Genomic DNA, 15636 nt, shown 5'->3' with positions numbered 1-15636 from the left:
TGCTGGGTGCACAACCGTGGTAGGTTGTAGGCTAACGGGTGCAGCGTCAACCTTCTCCGCACGATACTCCTGCAAAAAAGATGCTAACTGTGTCTGCATAGACTGTAGCAAAGACCACTTAGGGTCTACAGCAGCAGGTGCGGCAACAGACGGTGTTACTGCCTGTTGCGGTACCGCTTTACCTCTCTTAGGAGGTGTGCAGTCATCGGAAGACTGCAGTGAGTCCGAACTGACCCAGTGGCTACACCTGGGCCGTTGGACTTGCGCGGAAGGGACCGACTTGCACTTAATAAGCTGCGAGACCTTGGTCCAAGGTTTCTTACGAGAAACCTCTTCCGCAGACGAGAAGTAAATGGGCTCTCTCGTCTTTGTGTGGGTGGGGCGATCTTGGGTAGATACGCCGGAAACCACGGAGGGAAAAACGTCTGTTCGTTGATCAAGGCCTGACGAACCCATAAGTCGTTCGACATTACTTCTCCCCTGGGCTTGGGAGCTTGCAAGAGGTCCCGGACTAGGTGAACGACAGGCACGAACAGACGAACCCTCGGACGCAACACTGTAACACTTTGCGCATATCACTTTATCACTTTGATTTTCTGTTTTGCACTTATTTCACTGAAATCGAAACTTTTACTGATTTCTACCTGAAACACGCAATCCTACCCTTCATTAAAAGGTAGTAATTGCGAAAACAGTCGTATAATGCAACAGAAAACATATATAAAGATAAAGAATTCAGTGGCTGGGAAAGAGACTAAACACTAGTTCAAATAAACTACGTTTACAATCTCTCACCGCACATAGCCTGGGAACAAGAATAAAACCCTAGAAACGTTTTACCTTCTTCCCCTACAGCGACTAGGGAGGAGAGTAAAACGAGAACAACGTTACCCGCTTGAACGAAACGTTTTTTCTCCTCTCTCTCTCCCTCCGTCTCTATCTCTCTCTTTCTCTCTAGATTTCGCACCTGAGAGAAGAGCCCAATTATATATCGTCAAAACATGTTATTTGCTAAAGGAAAAAACTGAAAGGTTTTCCAAATAAAAAGTTCCTTTAATTTAGAATTTAAACCATTTAAGCTAAGAAAGAATGAACGAAACGCTAGAATCGGTTTACTCTTACTGCAAAGTGAAACCGTGATACACTCTCTCTCTATCGTAACGATAGAGCGCATGTTGAACGTCCTGAACGTCAACAACTGCGTAGACTAAAAAACTAAACGTTAGTTCATCTTTGAAAACAGTACGAGACTATCAAAGAAATTCTTTCATAAAACATTAAATTTAAAAAGTTTTAAATTCTTTAAAGGTTAAATACGATATAACGGGCTCAACGTTGATTAACTTCGGTTCCAAGTTAGGACCGCCTACTATCAGGAAAGGTCGCATATAAACAAAACATAAAAATTTATTTTTATATGTTTATAATAAAAGGAAAGTTAATCGAAGAGGCCTAATAAAGGCGGAGAGATATAAAATATATAGATCTATAACGTGTTAAGCAAAATTACTAAAAACCTAAACACACTTCCGTCTAAGGGAAGGGTCGGCCATTTAAAAGTGAAAGAGAGTCCATACTCTCTTTGCCACCATAATTAAATCTATCCAAAACGAGTTCAAGTTTTGAAATGAAGATAAAACCCCTGCATAGCGAAAGCTCAAAACTGGAATAGTGTACTTCACCAAATAGTTGTGAAAACTAATCCAGTTAGTAACAGCGTATTTAGTAGGTCTTGCCAGTGGCACGACAGAGAGAAAATTGGTTCTGTGTTGACATCGAGTACTTGAGTACCTGCTTGACAGATGGCGCTGTTGATGTACACCCCCACCTGTATAGCGATCGCTGGCGTATTCCGCCCGTAGGTTTTTCTGTCGGGCAGCAGAGCTGACAGCTATATGATCATCGGGTAAGTTTAATATTGAAAATTATAAAGCACAAAATCATGAACTAAATATGGCATACAGCAGGTCATTTACAACCCATGAGAAATAACTAAATATCTTATTGAAAAAACACTAAGAAAATTGTTTATAGTGCGAGTTACTTCATTATAAGTACTATAACTGATCCTCCGGAAGAGTTTCCAGATTCACAACTTGAGTTGCAATATTTTTTGAGGGGGGAGGGGGGCTTTTATAATCTCTATAAAATAATCACGAATCCCCTTATTAGCACTGTGAAACAACAATGTTTATTTGTAAAAATATAATTGCAGTGAATTGTTTATGTATACATATTCTTAGTATAAACAAGAGTATCTTTGAATGTTCTCATCTAGGAGAGGACCTATCACCAAAACTAATTCTAGTTATCCAATCATTGACATATAAATAGATATTGTAAAAACAAATGCATAACTTACCCTCAACCACATACAGTTTTGTTAGAGGGAACTGTATTTCAGCTGCTAGCTTTTCAATTCTCGTTCTCAAGTCGCCTTCTGCTAATGGTTCGTATTTGTCAAAAAGTGGAGCAATGTAATCTGGGTATACAGTCATCAAGAACATCACAACAGCCATTGTAAAGCCCCACAAATACAAAAAGAAGTAGTCACCTCCAGCCTATTGGGAGAAATGTAATTCAAGCACTTTTAAAAGCCTTTCAAATATACAAATACTTTAAAATAAAATTAGCACTCCCTATAACACTAAATCATTAAAAAAAGGAGGATACAATAACATACATGAAACTTTGATTCCAGCCCCCAGGAACTTCTCAATCACTACTGTCTACATGTGGATTGCAACCCTTATGGTACAGCTCGCTAAATTATATATTAACCCTTTTACCCCCAGGCTCTTTAGAAATTTCCAACCCTTAACCCCCAAGGGGTTATTTTTTCCCCAGCACATTTTGCAGTATATTTTTTTTAATTGCTCTAACAGCCTTAATTTTTGTCATAGAAAAGTCAGATTGGTCTCATTCTCTCGGAAAATGCCTGAATTTTTTCAAAAAATTATCAAAAATATGAAAAAAAAATATTTTTATAGCATTTTTTTGCAAGGACGTACCGGTATGTCCATGGGGGTAAAGGGATGAGTTTTGTGAAACGTACCAGTACGTCCTTTGGGGGAAAAAGGGTTAATCCATTAATCTTAACAATTACAACACTTTCCTATTTTGTACTTTTGTATTTTTCAGGGTGCTATCTTCTCACCATTAATGATCTGTTAACTAAGGACAAAAAAGATTGTTTTCCCGTCTCTTATATGTTTATTGAAGATTCAATTATATCTAACAATCTATTAATGACTCCTTTTTGCCAAAATTAAATGTAAACCTATTTTTAACAAATCTAGGGATATGCACAGATTTCTTTATATAGAAGACCCTTAACTTATCAGATACATCAGGGGTCTACCCTTCTGATTAGTAACAAACACCCTATACCATAGCATACATTTGACTTTTTGTTCTGTTCCACTGCAAGCAATAACTACATACAGACAGACCTTAACATTTGTGGGGCTTGTTATTCACGGGAAGGTCCTGGAATTTCATAAAGCAATTTTTATAGGCATTTATTCACAATAATATGACATTACATACACAAAAAGGAGTAACTGTACAGTATTGCACAATGGATATATAATAACACAATTCTAAGAGCATTAATCTCAACTTGCTCTCCCCTACTATATACTTATAGTCTGCTGCATTTGGTCTTCTATAACTTAATGTATTTGCCTTTTATCTGTGGTGCATTCACAATTACCGTATTTCCAATGTTACAAGACACCTTTTTTTTCTGAAAAAATGCCCCCCAAAATCACCCTGTGTCTTAACACTAAGACAAAGTTGTATAGGGGAGTATGACAACCCTCAAATACCTAATTACAGTAATGACATATAAGCACTCACAATCACCAGACAAAATATAAACCTACAATTATTATTCATAACTATTAAATAAATTAATTTTTATACTGAATTATTCATAACTATTAAATAAATTAATTTTTATACTGAACTTTTTTTAATGTAGACAGTAGTAAGTTATTTGTTTCTTTTGGTGATCATCTGATGACTCTCCAACCCCCTTTTACAAGCAAACATGCTAACTAGTGTTCACCTAGCAGAATACGCTATGACATTAGTTGTTTATACAGTATTTATCTATTTTCTCATATTTTGTTGATATTTTGTTATAAAGCAATATTTTGATAATGACTTTGTTGACCGAGTTCCGAAATAATAACATTCAGTTCCTGAATACGACCTTGGAAAAAACATTTTGCAGTGTTACCAAGTTAGCAGAACAGTAACTAGACCTAGAGTCACATACAAAAGCAAAAGTATTCCACCTAGAGGAATTTCTGGAGACTCCTTTGATTAATAATTAAGTTTCTGTGAAACTGTGTAGGCTATATGAAGAATTTGGAAAATATTACTGGAAATTTATTTCTTTACCAAAATTTGACTTAGAACATTCAGCAACACTGCTTAAATGTAAACAACACTCGAAACACCAAACACTAAATGTGTAATTCTGGTGGCAACTACGACTGGTTTGGTGATTCCTTATATGTATATGTAATAAAATTCAGATAACCGGGTTCGCAGCTAATTAATATTAACTTACACATTTTATAATAAACCCAAAATATGAAAATCTACTGTGCCAGACAAAAATCTCACTAGTCGCTGACCAGTAATTGCTGCTAAGATAGCTTGTAAAATCTTCAATTCCATTTTTTCTCCAAAAAACTGCTTTGCTAATTTAAGGGTGCATCTTACCACTTGTAGCGTCTTATGACATGGGAATTCAGGTATATAATGACAAATACACGTTATGTAAAAGAATAGAATAGAAAAGTTATAAAACATCATAATACAGAAACATTGGTTTCTCAAATGAGGCATACATCTGAGTTCCTTATTCCATTAATTCTGAAACCGGATGCCATTTCAAGGGTAAGGGAATGGTGGTGTATAATGCATTAGGACTAAGTTCCCTAATGCTTGTAAGTTCTGCTATGAAGGTGAACGTTATAAGTTTCAAGTCATAAAGGCTTGTGGCAGGCATAAAAACTTTTATTCGTGTTCAATCTATCAGAATCCAGACTTGATGGATTCTATCTTTGATCATCTTACCATTATGACTAAAATACAAGATGATAGAAAGGCCTCTTTTGTGCTCGTTAGCGATTTCATCGTTCACCACAGGGAGTGGATAAACTCTGTTTCTCCTACTGAGCAACAAGGATTAAGAGCTTTGGACTTTATCTCTGAATCAGGCTGTGAACAAATCAGAAATGAAGCTACTCACAGATCTGGTAACTGCTTGGACCTAGTATACACAGACTTCCCTGATGTTATAATATCTCGAGTACACTGGAATGGCATTCTGAGTGATCTTTTACATTTGAATTGGTCATAACTGTATAAAACTGTTGAACTTGTTCTCTAAAACAAGAATTTGGTCAACATAATTGATAGGTATATCCCTTGTTGTGTTAAAATACAAAGTGAAAAAACAAACTCTGGTTCAATAATGATTGTAGACGGGACAAGGAAGAGGAGAAGAATACCTTCATACGAAAGACAATCACTGGAGTTGGGGTTTGGTCCAAAAGGAATAAACTAGTGCCAGTGGTCTCCCTAGCTGATTAACTCAAAAGGTAACAATTTGTAAGAAAACTTTGTTACGGATCGAAGATGAACAGTAATAGTCATTTCAATAAGCCCACGATTACTAGCTGACCCTACAGATAACGTTCGGAGTGCGAGCTTCGTCAGCTGCCCTCAGTATCATACTAGGAGTAGTGTAAACGATAACCCAATAGGTCTAACGTAAGGTATTGCAGATCTGTCCATGATAGGACCGTTCACGTAAATCTGATGAAATAGTTTGCATTCACCAACAGGGTCATGATTGCTGATCCCGAGGGTACCAGCTAATAAGCGAGCTCTTTACTGACAAAAGAAGGTAACATGAACTATTGCCTTACCATACAGTGGTGGAGATCGATTTAGTTACCAGTTCACCTGCAACTCGCGAAACAGTGGTGTCTATTATCCCATGCTCACAATCTCTATCAGATCACAAAGGTACTCTACAAGTTGGTAGAGTGAATGATATCTTATTAGCTGATAATTTGCTAAAAGTTTAAATGGCCCTCCAAGCTTTACTGAAGTCATACACCCACTCCCATTAAAGGACTATGGTTTCTATTTATGCAGGCATAAACCCTGAAACAACTTATTCAGACTCTAACAACACAGTATAAGTATAGAATAAAATAAACTAAGTTTCTTACAAGTTTGCCAACAATTTTCTAAAGAATTACTATAAATACAAAATGTAGCCATACTAATCCATGAAACTAACATTATGTTTGCAAAAAATTATAAAAAATATTAAAAAACAAAATTGGTGAGAAGAGGTACCAGGGCAAGTGTGAAATGTATCAGAAGAAACCCCTTATTACTCCTAATTCATATTACCTGTACAGTATACTAGCGAATGAAAGAATACTAAGCATCTAATAAAAAACTACAAGGTTGCCTTAAGAAAAATGTTATTTTTATAATAAAATAAATTTTTGAATATACTTACCCGGTGATTATATAAGCTGCAGCTCTGCTGCTCGACAGAAAACTCTACGTTCAAAATCCGCCAGCGATCGCTATGCAGGTAGGGGGTGTACATCAACAGCGCCATCTGTCGTGCAGGTACTCAGTACTCAATGTAAACACAGAACTCAATTTTCTCCTCGGTCCACTGGGTCTCTATTGGGGAGGAAGGGAGGGTCCTTTAATATATAATCACCGGGTAAGTATATTCAAAAATTTATTTTATTATAAAAATAACATTTTTCAATATTAAACTTAGCCGGTGATTATATAAGCTGATTCACACCCAGGGGGGTGGGTAGAGACCAGCAATAAATGTTTACATTATTATGAGCTAAGGATTTTTTATTTCATTTTAGCAGTTATTCAAAATAACAAACATAAAATAAATAAGTACCTGGTAAGGAAGTCGACTTGAACAATTACTCTGCCTTTTTAAGTACGTCTTCCTTACGGAGCCTCGCGATCCTCTTAGGATGCTGAGCGACCCCTAGGAGCTGAAGTATCAAGGGTTGCAACCCATACTACAGGACCTCATCAAACCTCTAATCTAGGCGCTTCTCAAGAAAAGAATTTGACCACCCGCCAAATCAACCAGGATGCGAAAGGCTTCTTAGCCTTCCGGACAACCCAAAAACAACAATAAAAAACATTTCAAGAGAAAGATTAAAAAGGTTATGGAATTAGGGGAATGTAGTGGTTGAGCCCTCACCCACTACTGCACTCGCTGCTACGAATGGTCCCAGGGTGTAGCAGTTCTCGTAAAGAGACTGGACATCTTTAAGATAAAAAGACGCGAACACTGACTTGCTTCTCCAATAGGTTGCGTCCATTATACTCTGCAGAGATCTATTTTGTTTAAAGGCCACTGAAGTTGCGACAGCTCTAACTTCATGTGTCCTTACCTTCAGCAAAGCTTGGTCTTCCTCACTCAGATGGGAATGAGCTTCTCGTATCAACAGTCTGATATAATAGGATAAGGCATTCTTTGACATAGGCAAAGAAGGTTTCTTAATAGAACACCATAAAGCTTCTGACTGTCCTCGTAAAGGTTTAGTTCGTCTTGAATAGAACTTAAGAGCTCTAACAGGGCATAAGACTCTTTCTAGTTAATTTCCAACCATATTTGAAAGGCTTGGAATATCGAACGATTTCGGCCAAGGACGAGAAGGTAGCTCGTTTTTGGCTAGAAAACCAAGCTGTAAAGAACATGTAGCCGTTTCAGATGAAAATCCGATGTTCCTGCTGAAGGCGTGAATCTCACTGACTCTTTTAGCTGTGGCCAAGCAAACCAGGAAAAGAGTCTTTAAAGTGAGATCTTTAAAGGAGGCTGATTGTAGTGGCTCGAACCTTTCTGACATAAGGAATCTTAGTACCACGTCTAAATTCCAACCAGGTGTAGCCAAACGACGCTCCTTCGTGGTCTCAAAAGACTTAAGGAGGTCCTGTAGATCTTTGTTGTTGGAAAGATCTAAGCCTCTGTGACGGAAGACTGATGCCAACATGCTTCTGTAACCTTTGATAGTGGGAGCTGAAAGAGATCTTTCTTTCCTCAGGTATAATAGGAAGTCAGCTATTTGGGTTACAGAGGTACTGGTCGAGGATACTGATACTGACTTGCACCAGTTTCGGAAGACTTCCCACTTCGACTGGTAGACTCTAAGAGTGGATGTCCTCCTTGCTCTAGCAATCGCCCTGGCTGCCTCCTTCGTAAAGCCTCTAGCTCTAGAGAGTCTTTCGATAGTCTGAAGGCAGTCAGACGAAGAGCGTGGAGGCCTTGGTGTACCTTCTTTACGTGTGGCTGACGTAGAAGGTCCACCCTTAGAGGAAGAGTTCTGGGAACGTCCACTAGCCATTGAAGTACCTCGGTGAACCATTCTCTCGCGGGCCAGAGGGGAGCAACTAACGTCAACCTTGTCCCTTCGTGAGAGGCGAACTTCTGCAGTACCTTGTTGACAATCTTGAACGGGGGGAATGCATATAGGTCTAGATGTGACCAATCCAGTAGAAAGGCATCTATATGAACTGCTGCTGGGTCCGGGATTGGTGAGCAATATATTGGGAGCCTCTTGGTCATCGAGGTTGCGAAGAGATCTATGGTAGGCTGGCCCCATGTGGCCCACAGTCTCTTGCACACATCCTTGTGTAGGGTCCATTCTGTTGGAATGATTTGTCCCTTCCGACTGAGGCAATCTGCCATGACATTCAAGTTGCCTTGGATGAACCTCGTTAATAGAGAAAGGTTTAGATCTTTTTACCAGGTGAGGAGGTCCCTTGCGATCTCGTACAACGTCATAGAATGGGTCCCTCCTTGCTTGGAGATGTACGCCAAAGCCGTGGTGTTGTCCGAGTTCACCTCCACCACTTTGCCTTGAAGGAGGGACTTGAAGCTTCACTGTGAATCTCCATCCCTAAATACACAATAGTTTGGGATGGGACCAGTTGAGACTTTTCCATATTGACCAGGAGACCCAATTCCTTGATCAGATCTAGAGTCCACTTTAGATTCTCCAGACAGCGACGACTGGAAGAGGCTCTTAGAAGCCAGTCGTCCAAATAGAAGGAGGCTCTGATGTCCGCTAAATGAAGGAATTTGGCTATATTCCTCATCAGCCTCGTAAACACAAGAGGAGCTGTGCTTAGGCCAAAGCACAGGGCTTGAAATTGGTAGACAACCTTTTCGTAAACGAATCTGAGAAAAGGTTGGGAGTCTGGGTGGATGGGGACGTGAAAGTATGCGTCCCTTAGGTCTAAAGAGACCATCCAGTCTTCCTTTCTGACCGCTGCTAGAACGGACTTTGTGGTCTCCATGGCGAACGTCTGCTTTGTGACAAAGACATTCAGCGCACTGACGTCTAGCACCGGCCTCCACCCTCCTGTCTTCTTTACCACTAAGAAGAGACGGTTGTAGAAGCCCGGGGATTGATGGTCCCGGACTTTGACTACCGCTCCCTTTTCTAGTAAGAGAGACACCTCCTGCTTCAAAGCTCGTCTCTTGTCTTCTTCTCTGTACCTGGGAGAGAGATCGATGGGACACGTTGCTAGAGGGGGTTTGCGTACAAACGGGATCTTGTACCCTTCTCTGAGCAGCTTCACAGATTGTGCATCTGCGCTTCTTTTCTCCCAGGTCTGCCAGAAGTTCTTGAGTCTGGCTCCCACTGCTGTCTGAAGAAGGAGGCAGTCAGACTCTGCTTTTAAAGGACTTGGTACCTTTCTTCTTCCCACGTCTCCCTTCGGCACGAGCACCTCCTCTGCTGGAGGCTCTGCCACGAAAGGGCGGAATGAATCTGGACGCTGGAGTGTCCATCCTGGGTCTTGACAAGGTAGGCAAAGGGGTGGCTTTGCGGGCAGAGGACGCAACCAGGTCATGGGTGTCCTTCTGAATCAAAGAGGCAGCAATCTCCTTAATCAAGTCCTCTGGAAAAAGGCACTTTGAGAGAGGAGCAAAAAGAAGGTTCTCCCATTTCTTGAGGACCCCGGATACGAACGAAGCCGCAAGCTCACTAGATCCGTCACGTATGGCCTTGTCCATGCAGGACATTATGAGCAAGGAAGATTCCTTGTCAGACGGGGAGATCTTCCTGCTCAAAGCTCCCAGACACCAGTCCAAAAGGTTAAAGACCTCGAAGGCTCTAAACACTCCTTTCAACAGATGGTCTAGGTCCGTAGGAGACCAGCATATCTTAGAGCGTCTCATGGCTAGCCTGCGGGGAGAGTCTACCAGGCTTGAGAAGTCGCCCTGGGCAGAGGCAGGAACTCCCAAGCCGAGAACTTCTCCCGTGGCATACCAGACGCTCAATCTGGAAGAGAGTTTCGCAGGGGGAAACGTAAACGCTGTCTTCCCTAGGTTCTTTTTGGACTGCATCCAATCTCCTAAAACTCGTAAAGCTCTCTTGGACGAGCGGGCGAGGACGAGTTTCGTAAAGGCAGGCGCGGATGACTGCGTACCTGAAGCAAACTCTGACGGAGGGGAGCGTGGAGCCGCAGACACAAACTGTTCCGGATACATCTCTTTGAACAGAGCAAGAACTTTTCTAAAGTCCAAAGAGGGTTGCGTGGTCTTGGGTTCGTCAAGGTCCGTATGTGGGTCATCAATGTGTGCCGCGTCGTCATCATCAGAGAGTCCATCATCTGAGAATTGAGGAGGAAGCGGCAAAGGAGTAGGAATCGGCTGGTCAGCTGAGTCCGGCAGCACGGGTGCACGCGTGACTGAACCGGACGTAACGTCATGGAACTGTTGCCCAGTCTGTGAACTGGCAACAACCATAGCAGCGCTGGGACGCATAGCGTCTACTCCAGACTGTCTAGTCTGATGTGGGCGAGCAGAGGTAACCACACTGGGTTGCGGAGGTTGACGCACCGCGTCAAAACAAAACAACTTAGACTGTTGTTGTACCTCGCGAACGTCAACGGAAGGTTCCGTGCGTCGCTGAACGTCAACATGCGGTTGGCAGGGTACACTGGAACGCATGGGTGGCGGGACTCTCTCAGCTGGAGTGCGGCAGAAGGTCGCCTCAGCGTCCACAGGACGCACAACCGTGGGTGGTTGTAGGCTTGAGGTTGGTGCAGCGTCAACCTTCTCCGCACGAAAGTCCTGCATCAATGACGTTAACTGAGACTGCATGGTCTGCAGCAAAGACCACTTAGGGTCTACAGGAGCAGATGCGGCAACAGACGGTGTGACTGCCTGATGCGGTACCGCTTTGCCTCTCTTAGGAGGTGAGCAGTCGTCGGAAGACTGCAGCGAGTCCGAACTGACCCAGTGGCTACAACTGGGCCGTTGGACTTGCGCGGAAGGGACCGACTTGCGCTTAAGAGGCCGCGAGACCTTGGTCCATGGTTTCTTACGAGAAACCTCTTCCGCAGACGAGGAATAAATGGGCTCTCTCGTCTTTGAGTGGGTGGGGCGATCTTGGGTAGATACGCCCGAAACCACGGAGAAAACGTCTGTTCGCTGATTAAAGCCTCTCGAACCCTTTGGTCGTACGACATTGCTTCTCCCCTGGGCTTGGGAGCTTGCAAGAGGTCCCGGACTGGGAGGACGACAGGCACGAACAGACGAACCCTCAAGCGCAACACTATCCACAACACTATCACTCACTTTATCACTACCCACTGCACTCTTACACTTCAGCTCCTTGACGTCTGCCATGAGCTGGTTACGGTCACTAGCCAAGGACTCGACTCTCTCACCCAGAGCTTGGATGGCACGCATCATATCTGCCATCGAAGGTTCTTGAGTGCTAGAAGGGGGATCAGGAGCAACCACTACAGGGGAAGGAATAGGTTGTGGGGCATGAGGAGAGGAAAATTCAACGGAGCGAGACGAACTTCTCCTGACTCTATCTCTCTCTAGCCTACGTGTATATTTCTGGAATTCGATAAAATCGAATTCCGAAAGCCCAACGCATTCCTCACATCGATCTTCCAATTGACAGGTTTTATCCCGACAATTGGAACAAACGGTGTGAGGATCGATAGAGGCCTTCGGAAGACGCCTTGAACAGTCCCTAGCATTACACTTCCTGAATTTAGGGACTTGAGAAGGGTCAGCCATTTTGAATTAGTCAAAGGGGAATTCAAAAACTATCCAAAGTCATCAACAAATAATCCGATATCAACAAAAGAATGCAAGGATGTATTGAAGATAAAGCCTGCAAAGCAAAAGCTCAAAACTAGAAATGTGTACTTCACCAAAAAGATGTGAAAACCAATCCAGTTAGCAACAGCGAATTAGTAGGTCTTGCCGGTGGCACGACAGAGAGAAAATTGAGTTCTGTGTTTACATTGAGTACTGAGTACCTGCACGACAGATGGCGCTGTTGATGTACACCCCCTACCTGCATAGCGATCGCTGGCGGATTTTGAACGTAGAGTTTTCTGTCGAGCAGCAGAGCTGCAGCTTATATAATCACCGGCTAAGTTTAATATTGAAAACTCGAGTTTTCTTTACCCTTCTCAAGTTTTTGTATACAGGAACAATGTGTTCTAGCTGCCATTTTGGCCACTGGTTGTACAGATACTCTAGTGTTCCCAAGTTAATCATCTGACGGAATAACAGAATATTTCTATAGCCTACTGATATCCTTCAACACCATGTCAGGCATACATGCTTTTGTGGACTCTTAAGCAAAAGGGAACTAAATTTTTGTTGACTAAGATACAGGACACTTAAGATAAAGAATAAATATTTCCCATAACCTGAATAAAGAAAAAACTCATACCTTAATAATGTACACAAGGCCACAAACAACTGGTACAGATACTAGCTGTCCTATGAAGAATTTCTTGATTTTGTCCTTAATGAAGAAACCTGGTGACTGGAGAGTAAAGAAAAATAAATAAGATACTATTAATGTGACAAAGTTATAGTTCTTAATATTGCCCTGATGACTTCTCTTAAATTTCTTTAGGTTTAATTATGAACAATATCCTTAAAAATTTTCTTTAATAAATACAATAGCAAATATATAACAAGAAATGAATATATATCTTACCTGCTTATTAAAGCCATGTTTCTGTTCCACCTTAAAGGTAAAATAAGCAGCCCATGGTAGATTAAGTACAGTGCTGATTAAAGAGCCAGCACTTACAAAAACTATAGTTTGTGCTATTTCTGATTCTGTGCTAAAGCCTAGCCACTCTAATATATTCCCTGACAATGCCCATAGGGCAGGAATGCCTCCACATATCATAACACCCTGAAATAAAAAAAAAAAACTTATGATTTAACAAACAAATGTAAAGTATTCATAAAGTAATATATGGAAGGAAAAATTATTCTGAAGTATTTTGCAAAAGTAAGCTTAAAGTAGAGTATATCCTAGTTTGATTAATGAAGTCTTTTCCCAAAATAGTTACAGATGTGCTTCGTGACTTAAGAAGAGGTAATTCCTCGCCACTAACATGGCACACCACACCTTTTCCTTAATCAACACAGACATCTGTATGATGGGCTGTAGCTGAAAATTATATGTGCAAAAATAAATTTGTATATCTATGAAGCATGTTAAGTACTTTAAGAATAATTGCAATTGTTCATAAAATGTACAAACATTTATCTTCATTTACAATTATTCACTTGTTAGGTGGGAGGCTTTGTTTCAAGAACTACAAACCTGGAAACCCTGCTTGTCTTGAAAGTCTGTGCATAATAAAATGAATAAATTGTTCGATACTTCCCAGGATATGATAGATTTCTTTCTACGTACATAAACATGGAAAGCTGACAACAACAACTTCCTATACATAGCAATTGCTGATGTTGAGGTTGATATGGCCCTCTTCAAGAATTTGCTCAATAGTCAGAATGTAACCTTTTCTCTGATTCATGCATGGATGATACAGCTTGGCAAACAATAATGACCTCACAATTCCTGGTAATAATTAGTTTATAATCATCCATCCCCCACTAAATACGGGAAGGCAAAGGCATCAACTTTTATACATTAAGTCTTTCAAGTAACTTGCCTACATCAGACCAGGCAAGTGCAAATAACAGTCAATGGTTGTCTGCTGCAAGGGAGAAATGGAGAAAGGGAAAGCTACCATGCCCCCAAAAATCTACTCTGCAGACCAGGACTAAAAAGTCCTCTTCCAAATTGAAAGTAAAATAGCTTTATAATGCACTAAGTAGCCAACAGAGGTCATAAGGAGGTCTCCTGGGCATTCTGGCATTTCCAAACACCTGGGAGGGACAGAAAAAGTATCCCTGATAATGTGGGATTTCCCTCAAAATGCTACTCCCCTAACTAATATGACTTTGATTGCATCACCAAGACATACGGATAGGGTATTCTTGTAGGACTTATTGGTGACCCATAAATAGAGAATAAAAGATGTCATGGTATCACCACACCTTAGACACTGAAAAACTCCTCTTAAGAAGGAGGGACAGTAAAATTACCCCCAACATTGTGGGTTATTTAATGGTATGACCATTTCAATACCTAATTAAGCAAAGGAAATAAAATTTTCTTGTCTGCTAGTGGACAGGAAAAGAAATTGATATTCAGATTAACTTGTTAAGCTATTTTTAAGTATGCCAGGCACCTCCCACTAAACATAAAAGCATATTTTCTAAATCCACTCACAAAGCCTTGGAGATATAGGATCATAAAGCTCTCAAACTTTAGGTCAGGAATGCATGGAGTGCTCACTCCATATCTCCAAACACCAAATGGAGTACTATACGCTATGTAATATGCCTATTTTCTTGGTTAATGCTTAGGCAAGATTTCAATGGAAAGTCCTATCCTGAGACCATCTCTCAGGGACTCATAGTTTTTGGGAAATATTGCTCACAAACAAATAAACAAACAAAATATCTGCCATTTACTTAACATTGTAGTTATTTTCAAAGTACTACTGCATACTTGAAGTTTCAAGAACTTTGTTCGAAATGTTACATATTCATCTTTGGGTCATACCCAACACGACTACCAAGTTCGGTCAAAACTGGTACACCAGTTTTTGTGTAAAGTTGGTCACAAATTAACAAACAAATTAATAAACTAACAAAAAGACAGGGGTGAATATTTACCACTGGCAAAATCTTCGAATTTGGCTAAGGCAATGAACATGAATGACTACCAGAACAAGGAGAGACCTATCCCAATCTGTCATAAGACTGGAGTACAATTAGACTGATAACCCTTTACTCCAGCTAATGTACTGAGTGGAGCTCATCTTAGCGAAAGAAGACAAGAAAGATTGTGATCCTTTGAACCAAAACCAACCAACAATGTCCATCTCAAGACACAACAGATAACCCACTTCAAGATACACAACTTCCAGTAACTTCCCTGATTCGCCCGTAATTCTTGCTTACATTTCTGTCCTCTTACACATTTTGGCTAAGGAATAAGCACGAATGACTACCACAGCAAGGAGAAACCTATTCCCATCTGGCATAAGACTGGAGTAGATTAAAACTGATAACCCTTTACTTCAGCTACTGTACTGAGTTGAGCTCATCTTAGTCAAAGAAGACACAAGAACAATTGTAATCCTTTGAACCATGACTCCAACCAATGACGTCCATCTCAGGACACAATCACA

At 40.9% G+C, this 15636-nt stretch overlaps 1 protein-coding gene across 1 annotated transcript in view; it reads right to left on the bottom strand.

Annotated features, from left to right (window-relative positions):
• LOC137627674 (CAAX prenyl protease 1 homolog) overlaps nucleotides 1-15636 on the bottom strand; it is a 60317-nt gene that overhangs the window by 22276 nt on the left and 22405 nt on the right. Inside the window, exons 3-5 of the mRNA XM_068358865.1 lie at nucleotides 13074-13277; nucleotides 12801-12896; nucleotides 2363-2561 (exon numbers count right to left, since the gene is read on the bottom strand). Coding sequence (XP_068214966.1) covers nucleotides 2363-2561; nucleotides 12801-12896; nucleotides 13074-13277 — 499 coding nt within the window. The remainder of the gene's footprint in view (nucleotides 1-2362; nucleotides 2562-12800; nucleotides 12897-13073; nucleotides 13278-15636) is intronic.

The sequence above is a fragment of the Palaemon carinicauda genome, chromosome 35 (genome assembly GCF_036898095.1).
Source record: "Palaemon carinicauda isolate YSFRI2023 chromosome 35, ASM3689809v2, whole genome shotgun sequence".
In the NCBI taxonomy this organism is placed as follows: domain Eukaryota; kingdom Metazoa; phylum Arthropoda; class Malacostraca; order Decapoda; family Palaemonidae; genus Palaemon; species Palaemon carinicauda.
This window is presented reverse-complemented; position numbering and strand designations above follow the sequence as displayed.